General features: G+C 32.8%; 1 protein-coding gene across 1 annotated transcript; it reads left to right on the top strand.

The window, feature by feature from the left end:
• The first annotated feature begins 7,467 nt into the window (after positions 1-7,467).
• LOC112038753 (putative receptor-like protein kinase At3g47110) lies at positions 7,468-11,721 on the top strand. Its single transcript, XM_065774978.1, has one exon. It carries the CDS (start codon positions 7,546-7,548, stop codon positions 10,648-10,650), a length of 3,105 nt encoding a protein of 1,034 aa, XP_065631050.1. The 5' UTR covers positions 7,468-7,545; the 3' UTR covers positions 10,651-11,721.
• Positions 11,722-15,420: the final 3,699 nt, after the last annotated feature.

Raw genomic sequence — 15,420 nt, 5'->3', positions numbered from 1 at the left:
ATATCTAAGATTGACAATGTTCCAAGAAAAATTTAGTGGATTAGCTATATTATCGATTGAAAATGAGATGTTAGAAGAACTTGAATACAAGAACTTAATTAGTCAATTTGCATCTTAAAAGGCAAGAAAAATAAATTTTAAATAAAATATATTATAATAAAAATATATTAATTTAATTAATACATAAATATAAAAAAGATCTAATTTTAGTTCTCGACTAAGGCTCCAAAATGTCTAGGGCTAACCCTGACTTTGTCTTATGCAAATAAAACTAAAAACTTTTATTTGTTGTGACTTTACTAAAAACTTTTTCAACAAATCTAGTTATTTAATTATTAAAGATAGGTTTTAGTTATTTGTCATATATTTAGTATAAAATCAAATCCAAAATTATGTCTTTTGAAACATGCTAAGTATAGAAGCTACCAAAAATGATGTGGCATGCAACTAATTAAACAGACACTAAATTTGATCAATTATTCTTTAAATTCACTTGGATAATATTGTTGATCATTTCATTCATATTTATCTTCAGCCCTTAAAATATGATTTTTTAATTCTAGGATTTATTTTTATTTCTAAATTATTGAAAATGTTACAATTATCCATTTGTTAAATATTCTTTCATTATCACCAAACTATTCAAGAATATCGTTAAAATATTTATGAATGAAACACAGCGACGAAAAAAAATAAATTTGTGCAAATTTTAGAGACGGAAAAAAGATTTGAGCCTCACAAAAAAAAAAAAAAAAAAATCCTCTCTTAAGCTCTAGAGCAAAGACACACACACACACACACACACACACACACAATAAGCTTATTTGTAACGGTCAAAGTTCGTCCCAAAAGCACAAAAAGCCATCGCAAATTCGTATTACTGATGGCAAAAAGCCATCGGCGTCTGTCGACAAAGGCCTCATCAATAATACTATATTGCCAACAAGGCTGTCACTAACACTTATTTTCAACAGCAAAACACCATCGTAAGTAGTTGATAATTGTCATCATAAATTCAACTTCATACAAGGAAGTTGGACGATCAAATACAGTTTGTGACAAACTAAGTCCGTAGTTAATGTATTTTTTTGACAACAAAAAGTCATCATAAATACTTGCCTTGTCGTTGAAAATAGAACTTCAAACAAGTAAGTTGGACTATCAAATACCTTTTGCGATGAATAATGACCCTCATTATTGTATTTTTTTCGACGACTAAAAGCCATCGTAAATACCTAGTTTTTCATCAAAAATATAACATCAATGCAACCAATTACTTTTTTTTTTTTTTTATGAACTTTAACTGTTATTAAAAACCATTTATCTCGTCACTAATACATTATTTGCAACAAAATAGTTCCGTCGAAAAAACAAATTTATATTATTTTTATCTTATTTGAAAATATTTGCTACCAGACACACAATATCACAATCATCGAATTAATTGATTATTTTTAAATTTGTAATACTCAACTCGTCGCCGCTCATTTACAACCTTACAAAATCGAACGAAGACAATCATGCTCATTCATAGGAAACTAGTAAGAATCACGAAAATTTTCAGCATTTGCGAAGCTCATGAAAATTTTCTTAGAACGATCATATGCTCATACGCATGAAGAAAACAACAAGAGTGTCAGACACCCAAGTGTTGGTAGTTATTAGCTGTTACTAATTGTTATGGCATAGTATTGTAGGACTTACATTTAGCCTTGAAAGTCTAGGACATTCTGGCATTTTACCCCCTTTTATTTTTTTAATTGGCAAAATGCCCCTGTTTCGAAACTATATAGGTGCGTGCCCCTGTTTCGATACTCGATGACCCTAAAATCGAGTTACTTAAAGTACTCGATTGGTTTAAAATCGAGTTATGCCCGATCAAACTTAAAAAAAAAAAAAAAAAAAATTCATGAAACTCGAGTAAATGGAAATCGAGTTCCAAAACGTCACTATAGGGCTTAAAAACGTCACTATAGGGATAAAAAACGCCGCTATAGGGCCACTGAAACCTGGTATAAAATTTTTTTCCAGAAAAACGCCACTATAGGGATTAAAAAACGCCGCTATAGGGCCACTGAAACCTGGTATAAAAAATTTTCCAGAAAAACGCCACTATAGGGCTTAAAAACGTCACTATAGGGCTTAAAAACGCCGCTATAGGTCTTCCTGAATATTGGGCGATCACACTTGTAAAAATTTTTTGCATGGAACTCGATTTCCCTAAGCTCGAGTTACATGCAAATTTTTTTTTTTTAAGTTTGATTGGGCATAACTCGATTTTCTACAAATCGAGTATTTCATTGAAACTCGATTTTAGGATAATCGAGTATTGAAACAGGGGCATATCCCTATATAGTTTCGAAATAAAGGCAAATTGCTAAATAAAAAAATAATTAAGAGCAAAAGGCTAGAATGTCCTGAAAGTATGACCCAGTCTTTTTGCTTTTTGAACTCCCTTCCTGGAATATATATATATATTTTTTTTTGAAGTTCTTCCTGGAAATTTCGCAATACCAATATCATTGTGTCAATTCCGTCAAAAAGGTGGGTCTGACAATTCAGACCTTTTAAATGGAATCTGAATGAGTGAGGCATTTCTTCGGTGGCTACACATTTTGTTGAAAGTTGAATGAGAGAGAGAATGTGATATTTGAGAGGGAAAAAGCTCTTAGATTGATTTGGGTATTAAGCTTTATTTAGTTATAATTACAACTTCTCTGTTCTGTTCTTATGTACTCTACATATTTGAGAAACGGAGCGCGGCAGGAAAAAACAGAGCCTACAACGGCTATTACATGTGGATAACAGACTAACTTTATCTAATAATACCCAATCAAATCCTTACACGTGTCCACTACTACAATTAATAGTTACAATTTACAACACTTATCCAAGACGATTTGTCGTACAAATATATATATATTAAAGGTAAAGATCAGACAGTTTTAATTAGAATTTGAAAATTTGTATTTAGTTTTAAATGCTTCTATGTGATCGCATGGGTTACATGTTAATAATTTTTAATATAAACGACTGCCATATAACGGAGTTCAGAGGACCAAAGTGTTTGCAAATTGCAACTTTGCATTTAAGGCTGGCATGCTTAATTAATTGTATTATACTAGATATAAAAATTTAATGCAGTTTATAAGATAGTATAAAACTTGGTTATACTGAATATTAAATTTTCAAGCCCCATCCCTTGAAAACTAATTTATTTACAAAACAATTTAAATATGTTGTCTGGAATGTAAATTTAAATTCCATTATGTGTGCTAAAAGTTGCTAACTGCTAAAGTTACATGAAGCAATATAGCTCTAAATCTGGTTTGTAAATTGTAATAACCAGAGCGTTCATACTTCAAGTACAGAGCATAATATTGCATAGTGGGAATCAGGTACGCATAGGGAAAAGATGATTTTTAGGGTACCATTATCGCTTGCTGTGGGCCTTGATAGGCCAAAAACATATTGACCCTTGTGATTAAATTAATTAATTAATTAGTCAAATTATTAATTAATCAATTTAACATGCAAACGCGTGGCAACACAAACAAATCACTAATAAACTAATTATGCAGCGGAAAATAAATAACACGGTGATTTGTTTACGAATGGAGAAAACCTGAAGGCAAAAATCCCACCGGGTGATTTTCAGGTCACTATTCCCGAAACTCCACTATTATCACAACAAGCGGTTACAAGTAAAGGAATCCCAAGTACCTTACCAACCTACAATTGGACCCTTACCCCAATACCCAATTAGACTTTTTCTGTAGTGATAGTTCCCCTTTTTGATGCACGGCTCCCGAGTATGTGACTAACCAATTGCGCAGATCCCAGCAGGCGACTTCAATCACCAACTAGAAAGAGTTGTTGGTTGCAAAGTTCTTCAGTTCATCCACGATGAAGATCAAGAAGATGCTTGGTCACAAAACCCAAAGGTGCACATACACAGCAACTTATTTAGAAGAGATGAACTAGGGCAAAATTTTGTCTCCGGTCACAATTTGCTTGAATAGAATTTGCTCAATACTTGTGCAATTTGTGAACACTTTGACGGCCCTTAAAACAATCCTTTTATATGCCTAGGGTTAGAAGAAAAGAAGACCCAAAGACACATCCACGGATCCCAATAAATCAGATCGAAAATTCTGATTTTAGTAAATCTCGACAGATAGTAGCTGTCGAGAAGCTATCGAGCAGGTGTCGAGTTTTAATGATTCAACACTTCTTCAGCTTGTTTCTTGGACAGACTTGATGACTTCAACACTTGATCTTGAAACCTTGTTTCTTGAAGTATTAAAAACATCTAGAACTACCCAATTACAAGTTGAGTGCATTTTGTCAAAAGATTAGCCAATTACATAAAAGAATGACATATGTTCTTTAACAAATGAAACCACATATGTCCTAACAGGCCTCTCTTCGTCCCAAACAATAAATCATGCCTTGTCTCTATTTATTTTCATTCATATTTATCTTCAGCCATTTAAATATGATTTTTTAATTCTAAGATTTATTTTTTATTTTCTAAATTATTGAAAATGTTACAATTATCAATTTGTAAAATATTTTTTTTATCATTGCTAAACTATTGAAAGAATATCTTTAAAATATTTATGAACAAAAAACAGCGACCAAAAAAAAGAAAAAAATTCATGCAAATTTTAGAGAGAGAAAAAAGATTTAAGCCTCGCCCAAAAAATCCCTACGACCAAAAAAAAGAAAAAAATTCATGCAAATTTTAGAGAGAGAAAAAAGATTTAAGCCTCGCCCAAAAAAAAAAAAAAAATCCTCTCTCAAAGCTCTAGAGGGAGTGATTGAGAGAGGATTAAATCTTTTTTCTCTCTCTAAAATTTGCATGAATTTTTTTCTTTTTTTTGGTCGCTGTTTTTTGTTCATAAATATTTTAAAGATATTCTTTCAATAGTTTAGGGATGATAAAAAAAATATTTTCCAAATTGATAATTGTAACATTTTCAATAATTTAGAAAATAAAAAATAAATCTTAGAATTAAAAAATCATATTTAAGGAAACTAACATAATCAAATGATGACAACCATGCTCATTTATAGGAAACTAACAAGTTAAGAATCACATACCATGTGAATGGTGGACCTCAACGTGAAGAAACCAAGTGCAGAGATCATGTTCCTTCAAGAAGAAAGGTCATTCATTAAAAGAAAGAAAAAGGAAAAAGAAAAAGAAGAAAGGCCATTCATTCTTGGTCTCGTGTGACACATTGAAATTATTTTGGGAAACAGCCATGAAAGTACGAGCCATTGTTAGACTTTGAATATTTGCCCAAGGGCAATGGGTCATCAAGCATTTTGGTCGTGGCATTACGGATCAATTAATGCAGCCAAATGGCGGGCCCATGTCCAACACTCACTTTTCAAATCCTATATGCTCGTCCAATTACTCAAAATCGATTGAATTATAAATGGTACAAAATTGTTAAAATTTAATTATTTTATTAGTTCAAAAAACATATATGAGATATACTTTTTTATTTTTTTAAACTTTAATTTATTAAAAAAAAAAGAATTACAATAATTAGTAAATTACAACTATTACTAGAAAACAAGCTTTAAGAGCAATAGAAAGTTTATTTAGTAGAATGAATTGCGAAGTTAAGAGATTTCCTAACCTAGCATAATTCGCAGTTAACAAAATGCAAACTTAAATCAAAAGCATTACTCATGATAGTAAAAATAGACTGAATCACTTAGTTCTTCTTCTCTAACAAGAGTATCAAAACATATTTTTGTATCCCTTCACTATGACATTGCACCAGTTTTCAGACCTAGACAAGTTTAAACTTTAAAGCCTACAAAATTACAATTGCTTTAGCTTCAATAGGAGTGCATAAGTCATAAATCTTGGTCCAAACCTTTAATAGCTCACCAATTGCATTTTTGACCACCACAGTTAATCATGGATCCATAAAAGAAGGCCAATTTGCCTCGTTTGGTAGAGTTGTTAAACAACTTATTTTTAGTTTTTAAACAACATTACACCCATTTTCACATACTTTTTCACTTATACGTATTTCAAAAAATTATAAACAACATTACTTAAACTCCTTTATCAACCGGGCCAATTAATATTCGTGGGCTCCATGAAATTTTGCTTAAACGTGATTTTTGGCTTTAACAAAAGCCAATTATTTTGGCTTTCCAGCACGTGAACTTTTGTTTTTTGGACAAGGCAGCAGACAAATTTTCAACCAAATCCGTTGGTGGGATGATGACACGGGAAATAGACAAAGACCAATTCCGTAATGCAGTAGGATTAACAAAATAGAGTTGGTTTAAGAACAAACACCAATAAAGCAAAACTAAAATAGGACTCTCCAAAGTTTCAAAAAAAAAAAAAAATGGGACTCTCCAATAAAAAATTAAAAAATAAAAGTAAAAATACTGTTGATGAATTAATGCTAAACAGGTTTAGGACTTTTTGAAATTAACTCATTTGGTTGATATTTTTCTGTATTTTTTTATATATAATGAGAAAAAAAGATTTAAACCTTAGATATCTTTAATAAAAATATAGAAAGATGTCAACCAATTGGGTTATAAGGCTTTCAACCATTAATGCTAAATCTTTAAAACTAGATAAATTAGAGAGATTGAAAGCAGCAGTGTTTGAGTATTTTATTGGGATTTTCAGCATATATAATCTATGTTTTTCAGAGAGATCAAGTGGGCTACTTAATGACCCACAATATTTTAACAAAATTGTGGTCAAACATGCAATTCTTATTATTCTTAATTGATTTTATTAACAATATAGTACAATTACAATATTTTGCAAAGTTTTATATAGAGATCTTTTCGGTCACTCTATGTTAGGGACAATGGAGAAGGGAAGAACGAAAGACGAAAGATTTGAGGCGTGTAATTGCAGTCTTGAAAACTTGATTTTCCCTCACTTCGAAGAATTTGCTGAGGTTTCGAGCAAATAGACACTAGCATACATCTACAGATAGCGATTCTAGAAATACTTAAGAAGTTCTATATAGGTCGATGTGTTTTGCAATATAATATATCTTGCTGGAAATAACTGAACTTGTCTAATAAAAAAGAGAGATGTTATGTTTACAACAAATCACAGGTGGTTAATTGTTATTGATTCAAATTTGAAACTAACACTACAATTACTTTTTTACCTCAACAATAACAACTAATAACAACTGACTACTTAAAATTTGTTGTAAAAATATTATAAATATATCATTTCTCAATAAGAAAAGGTAATGTTAATAGTAGGTCTTAAAGAAAAGAATTTGCTGTATCTAAAAATGTACTTTAAAAAATGTCGGACAATAGCATTACCACTGTTTTGGGACTGTTACCGCGTCGGCTAAAGCCACAGGCGCTCTATCATGTTCACACATATGGTCCAATACCACAACCACACAATATAAACACCACCCACCAACAAGAATCCGTCACCCGCAAATTAAACTCGAGCTTTCTTTATCTCTCTCTTGCACACTCAAGCCTTCTTTGCCTCTTTCTTGCGCACTATTCCTTTTCATGCTAATAGAAATGCCATCCGTTCTCCTGCTCTTGGCTTTTTTGTTGGTGCACCCATGCATGCTTCACTTGTCCGAGTCCTCCAACAACTTTACAGATCAATCAGCTCTCATTGCCTTCAAATCTCATATCACTTTTGCTCCAAATGATACTGTCTTTGCTGGTGGTAACTGGTCCACGACAACAAACTTCTGTGAGTGGTTTGGGGTCTCTTGCAGCCGACGCAGACAAAGAGTCATAGCCTTGGACCTTTCCCTCGTGGGTCTCTATGGCACCATTTCCCCTCATATTGGAAACCTCTCCTTCCTAGTTTCACTTGATCTCTCTAACAACAGCTTCAATGGTTTTCTACCGCATGAGATCAGTCGTCTACACCGCTTGAGGAAACTTAACTTGTCATACAACCAATTGGAAGGTAGTATCCCTCCAACTGTACATTATTGCCACAAGCTTGAATATTTCTCTCTTAGAGAAAACAAATTAAATGGTAGCATACCAAAAACTTTGGGCATGTTACCAATGCTTCGCACATTGGATCTTAGTAGTAACAAGCTTGTGGGTACAATTCCATCGTCCTTCACCAATATGTCATCATTAGAGTACTTTAATTTGCAATTCAATAGCTTCACTGGACCATTTCCTCTTGTCATCTTTAACCTCTCTGTTCTAACGGGCATTGCTATTTCATCTAATCACTTCACAGGAATGGTTCCAACGGATTTTTGCAACTATTTTCCTAATCTTCAAGTACTGTATATTTCCTTCAACGAATTCAGCGGTAAGCTACCATCACAGTTTAATAACTGTAGAGAGCTTGTAGGGTTAGCTCTGGGATTCAATAATTTCCATGGAAGCATTTCAAAAGGTTTTGGGAGTCTAGAAAATCTTGAGCTTCTACTTCTTGGAGGTACCAACTTAATTGGAAATATTCCTCCTTTCATAAGCAACTTGTCTATGTTACAATATTTTGACATTCAAAATAACAACATTATGGGAAGCATTCCAAGTGACTTAGGGCGTCTCCATAATCTGAATGAATTGATTTTTCAACAAAATGATCTCACGGGGACAATACCCCAAAATATTTTCAACATTACCTCTTTACAATGGCTCTCCTTGACGAATAATTCCTTGTCTGGAAATCTTCCATTAGATTCTAGGATCTCTTGCCCTAATCTTGAAATTCTGTTTCTTGGTGGCAACAAAATTAGTGGTCCTATCCCATCATACCTTTCAAATTGTTCCAACCTCATCAAAGTTGATCTTTCTAGAAACTTACTCTCGGGACCTATTCCCAGAAGTCTTGGAAACTTAAAATATGTTGAAGCGCTTCATATGCATAGTAATCAGCTAACAGCGGAGCCTAATCATCATGAGCAGAGTTTCCTTTCATCTTTAACTAGTTGCAGATTTTTGGAGCGTCTATTCATACACCGTAATCCCTTCAACATTACAATTCCAGATGCCATTGGAAATTTTTCAAATACGTTTAATACCTTTATAGCGTATAATTGCCAAATTAGGGGTCAAATTCCAATGACAATTGGTTCATTAAAAAACTTGAATTGGCTTGATTTGGGTGGTAATAGTTTGACTGGAAACATACCGTCAACGGTTGGGAGACTGGAGAAATTGCAGAGATTGTATCTTGACAAGAACAAGATTGAAGGATTCATTCCAGAACAACTTTGTCAATTAAAGAACCTGGGAGAATTGTATCTCTCAAATAACAAAATCTCTGGATCCATACCAAACTGCATTGGAAACCTTAGTTCATTGCAGCTATTATCCTTGAGTCATAATGGACTGACATCATCAATCCCATTAAATATGTGGAGCCTTGAAAATATATTGTACTTGAATTTATCACTGAATTCCCTTGGTGGATCTTTGTCTCCAAACATGAAAAATTTCGCTATTATTGATAGCATGGACTTATCTTGTAACCAAATTACTGGAAATATTCCGAATATCATTGGTGATTTTAAAACCCTAAGCTATCTAAACTTGTCAAAGAACTCATTCCAAGGAGATATTCCAGAATCTTTCGAATCCTTGAAAGGATTGGATCAGTTGGACCTCTCAAACAATAATCTCACCGGTGCAATTCCTAAGTTTCTTGAGGCACTTCCATATCTCAAGTATTTGAATTTGTCTTTCAACAAGCTATCAGGAGAGATTCCATCTGGTGGAGTTTTTATAAACTTCACAGCAGAATCATTTTTAGGCAATGAACTTCTTTGTGGGAATCCAATTTTTGGAGTTCCACCTTGTACAAGTCTGATTTCTTCTCAAAGATCAAAGGTGAAGCAACTTTTGCTTAGGTATGTTGTTCCTGCCATTGCATCAATTATAATCTTTGCAGCATTGGTCACTATGCTAAGAAGACACCTAAAATGTGAAATCCAAATTCCAAGTTTTATTAACACATTGCGTGCAGTGGATTATAGAATGATATCATATCATGAGCTTTGTCGTGGGACAAACAATTTTTGTGAAAGCAACTTGCTTGGAATTGGAGGTTTTGGTTCTGTTTACAAAGGGGTACTCTTTGATGGGACCATTGTTGCTGTCAAAGTTCTAAACCTGCAATTGGAGGGTGCTTTCAAAAGTTTTGATGCTGAATGTAAGGTGTTAAGGGCAATTCGGCACAGAAATCTAGTTAAAGTCATTACTACATGCTCCAACCCCGAGTTTAGAGCTTTGGTGCTACAATACATGTCAAATGGTAGCCTGAAAAAGTGGTTATACTCTCACAACTATTCCTTGAATCTTGTGCAAAGAGTAAGCATTATGGTTGATGTTGCATTAGCGTTGGATTATCTCCACAATGGTCAATTGGAATCCGTGGTGCATTGTGATTTGAAGCCAAGCAATATCCTTTTGGATGAGTACATGGTTGCACATGTTGGTGACTTTGGCATTGCAAAGATTTTAGCTGAAAATAAGGACGCAACGCAAACCAAAACCATTGGTACAATTGGCTACGTCGCACCAGGTATGCATGAATTCTCCTATGTTTATATAATTACTAATCTCATTTTACGAATAACATTAATTGCAGCTAATTTTAGAAATAACAATGTGCATGGTAGTTTACATTAGTAATGTAGCTGTATTAGATTCTTAAGAATATACACTTAAATTATTGAGTAATGCTAAAAATACAAATTATTTTACAAAAAAATTTATAAATTACTGATGTGGTGAGTGATCATTAATAAATGAAAAAGTAATATTAATGGAAGGCCTAAATGAAAATCAATAAGAAGTTGGCCACATCAACATTTTATAAAAATGTTGTAAAATAGTTTATGCCTGTAGCGTTACTTTAAATTATTTGTTTTATATGTGATGCTTACTAGTCAAACAAAAATTAATTCAATTTTACTTTAATATTGGTCTCGTTAATGCAACCATGGTATTGATATATGGCTTGCCTTAGGCGCACTCATAGCCAATTTTATAGTCATTGACACCGTACAAGGTAATGGTCCCTCTAGATCAGTTATCATAAAGTCTGAGTAGAAGAAGTTCAGCTATGGTGATCAATCTCCAAGGCTAAATGAATCCAAATTTTCTGTCCCACTTTTTCTGCTCCACTCTATGCTCCACCAATAAATACTTGATACGTGTTCACCTAATTAATTAAACATTATCATTAGACTTATTAATACTACATTTATTAATTAATAGTAGTATTTAATTAATTAGGTGAACACGTGACAAGCATTTATTGATGGAATATAGAATAAAGCAAAAAAAGTGGGACAGAAGATTTGGACTTAGGCTAAATGACTAATACAAATCATTTCAAAGTCAAACTTAAACGAAGACACAAATAAATGTGTGGCTATAAATAGGTGTATTCATCTTCGAACTTAATGAGTTGGGAGTTGAAAATAATTACAAAAGTATTTAATCAATATTAGGGATATATTTTCTTTCACAAATGGTCAACATTATTTACACATCGACTTGCCACTAGGTTTCTGAAAAAAAAAAAAAAAAAAGAACTTGCCACTAAAGCAGCTTGTATAATAAAAAATAGCACAATACACCAATTCAGAGCATCTCCAGTGGCTTGGGCATACCCAAAATCTTAGCTATAATAGAGAACGTAAGCTAAAACCCAGCTCCAGCGGATTATGCATAACCAATTTTTTTTTTTGGCTTATGAACAGTAGCTCATCAAATCTGTTGAGCTACTGTTCATTAGCTATTGAATTTGTTGGATTAAAATATTGCCAACAGTTCTATTATATTAATTCTTTCTCTCTCCTCCTCCGGATTTCCATTTTTTTTTTCTCTCTGTTGCTTCTTTTTTTTTCCTCTCATTCTCTCATTCTCTCCGTTGCCGTTGCCGTTGCTTCATTTTTTTTTTTCTCATAAACCAAATGAAATCAGAAAAAAAAAAAAAAAAATTAAACTGTTCATAAGCAAAAGAACTAATACAAACACAAAACACAAAACAAAATCCAATTCTTAAAATAAAGTTGAATCAAAACAAGCAAATATGAAAAAAAGAAAAGAAAAAAGAAAGAACAAGCCGATCTGACGGGAGGACGACGAGCGGCGGCTAGAGCGGCGCTGGAGCAGCGCTGAAGCACTGGCTGGAGTGCAGCAGGAGCGCTTGGAGCGGCGACAAGCCAATCTCTCTCTCTCTCTCCTCTCTCTCTCTCTCTCTCTTTTCTCTGATGTGAAGCAAAGTGATGCTGGATGTTCTTGATGAAAGGAGAAAAGAAAATAAAAGAGAGCCTGGACAGGTGTGCGGTGGAGAAAAACAATAAAAGAAAAAGAAAAAAAAAAGAAATGAAAGGAATGGTAGAAAAATAATATAAAAAATAAAAATCCTAATTAAGAAATTCTACTACAATATTTTCACAATATTTTCACAGTAAATTTTAAGTAACAAATTGTTATTAGTTAATATTGGTGAGAAAAAAAATAATTTCAACGGTGAGTTTAAATTAGAACTAATAACAAATTTCACATAAATTTTGATGTGAAAATATTGCGAAAAATGTTGTAAATATAACACTTTTCATTAAAAATATAATTGTTGGAATAAATATAGAAAAATAAATGATGATAAAGAATGAATAAAGAAATAATATTTAAATGAGATAAAGAATGAGATAGAGAATCTGTTGGAAGTGTATTTAAAAAAATGGGTAGGCAAAAACTAAATGTCACTGTTCATTAGCCAAACAGTACAAATATTTGGCTATTCTGCTGGAGATGCCAATAGCTGTGTAAAACAGTAACACTACATTATGCTTAAGCTAGGTAATCATTTTAAATAACAAAGTAAACAGACTAGTCTTAACTGTTGTGAAAAAAGTAACAAACTGTTACTAACAGTGCGTTATGCTTTAAGCCAGGTAATCGTTTTCAATAACGAAGGTAAACCGTAAGAACAGTAGCAAATAGACACATAAAGAATTGGTCATTTCACAATTGAACCAAAATAAATAAATAAAAGAATCTAGCATACATATATTCTATACATCAATAATAGATGGATCATTAATGGATACAGTACAAGGTTATATTTATTAATGTTGTGAGGGTATGTGTGTGTATGTATACACGCACCCACTAAAAGGTTATATTTATTAACCTTATTTTGGAACAAGCACACAGATCATTAACTTAAAGACTTCTTGATATATGTGAGCATGACAGAGTATGGCTCTGAAGGAAGAGTATCCACTAAATGTGACATTTACAGTTATGGGATAATACTGTTGGAAATGATCACAAGAAAGAAACCTACGATGAAATGTTTGTTGGAGAACTAAGTATAAGGCAATGGATCGCATCACTTCCTAACAAAATGCTTGCTGTGGATGATGGTTTACTTAGCATAGAAGACGGAAGAGATGTAACTATCATGCAAACTATTCTTTCATCTATTTTAGAATTAGGCTTGAGATGTTCTGAAGGATTACCGGATGAAAGACTTGACATCAAGGATGTGGTGACCAAGGTTAACAAAATCAAACTGGCACTACTTGGAAACAGAAATATAGAGGGGTGTCTAAAATCTGTGTTATTGCTCAAGTTTCTTATGTGTGCACATGCAAACTATATATATATATATATATATATTTTTTTTTTCCTACTTGTTATTATGTGATCTTGGTTTGGTATATCTTTTGATATTGTAAGCTACTTACAAGTGGTATGTTACTTGGACCATATTCAGTCAAATTATCCAAAGTTATTAGAATTTCTGGTGTGAAGATGTTTCATCAGTTGATATTCTAAAATATTGTATGAACAAATGTAACTGGATCTTTTGAATAAGAAAATCTATACTCTTCGTATATATAGGCAAAGAATGACTAACGAAAATTTTCATTCGCAATCACCCACACAATGGGTGTGGTAGTATGTATTTATTGCAACTATATTTAGGGCATACATACCAACTATATGAAAAACAGAAATACAATTAAACAAATGTTCTCGATCAATAAAAATATGTATAAATCCTCCGGCAGTAGTTGAGCATGTGTTTTTTTTTTTTTTTTTAATGTTCAAAATGTGTGTAAAACACCTATGAATGTTAGACCCTCAAAATACAAATTACCAAATTAAGTTTATTATCAAACAATGTATGTGCGGAATATGAAAATAGCTAAAACAGAATTGATAAAACAATCTAAACCAAATAAAATCACAACCACAACAGAATTAAATGGCAAAGATTAAGGGAAGAGAGATGCAAACACAAAGACAACACAGGGATGTGTTATCGAAGAGGAAACCGAACTCCTCGTGTAAAAACTCTCTGTTGCCCTCCAAGCAGTCAATAATCCACTAGAGAATCAAGTTGGGATACATGAACAGCAGAAAGCCTCCAAGCCTAATCTACCAAGTGTACCTAAGTCTTCCAAGCTTCTTGCTCAACGAGGTTATGCTGAACCTTGTCTTCTTTAGCTTACTGGATTCCGCTATAGCCCATAGCATCAACCATTATCAATTAGTCCTTCCGAACTACTTCCCAAAGCATCAAAAGCTCTCACAGATATGGGTATGGTGAGATAAGATTTGGCTAATGAACCTCTCAAGGATATAACAATAGATGGTGAGAGTAGAGGAATTTAGAGAAACAAGGAAGAAGATTGTGGATGAGTCAATCTTGTTTTTCTCTAGGGTTCTCTCTCAAAATTCTCTCTGGAAGCTCTCTACAATACTGGATATAAGGGGTATTATACTGTGTGTGTGGAATGCGAANATATATATATATATATGTTTGTATGTATGTATGTATATGATTTTAAACAATCAATATTATATTTGGTGACTTTGTAAGAAATGAAAGAAATTCAATCCGAAAGGTTTTAGTAATATTATTCAGATAAGAAAAAATGAGAACAATTATTTTCCTAAGAAGAGCGTATAAATTATTATTATGAATAGTATAAAATACTATGCATGAAAAGATGTTCTCCTATCTGAATATTTATAAAATGGAATGATTTGATTTACATGCATTCTTATTAAATTCTTGTGTATCTTACCCTTACTGAGCTATGTAACTCACCCCTTCCATTCTTTCAGTCAACAGGTTTTATTTTGGAGCAAAGGGAGCCTTAGTCGAGTTTTGGAAGGAGCTGGTTTTAGTTTTAAAAGTGTAGATCCCAAACTAGCAATTTGATATTTAGCTTTGCAGTATTGTGTATTTTAGGATCTAATAAAAATTGTGTGCTTTAAAGTATTAAGAGATGTATTATGTGAAATTCTAAATTTGAATAACAGGTGGATTGAGTTATCCCTTGAAGTACAATGTAGATGCTCTGAATATCAAGTGAAAGTTATATCAAGAAGTAAAGAAACAAGAATGAAAAGAAAGAGGGAAGCTTT

The sequence above is a fragment of the Quercus suber genome, unplaced genomic scaffold (assembly GCF_002906115.3).
Source record: "Quercus suber isolate HL8 unplaced genomic scaffold, Cork oak 2.0 scaffold_102, whole genome shotgun sequence".
Lineage (NCBI taxonomy): Eukaryota > Viridiplantae > Streptophyta > Magnoliopsida > Fagales > Fagaceae > Quercus > Quercus suber.
The sequence above is the reverse complement of the archived record's forward strand: the minus strand, read 5'-3'. Positions and strand labels throughout refer to the sequence as shown.

What these genes read in the sequence shown, in the direction of transcription:
- LOC112038753 (XM_065774978.1), top strand. Translation starts at nt 7,546, where the DNA reads ATGCTAATAGAAATGCCATCCGTTCTCCTGCTCTTGGCTTTTTTGTTG.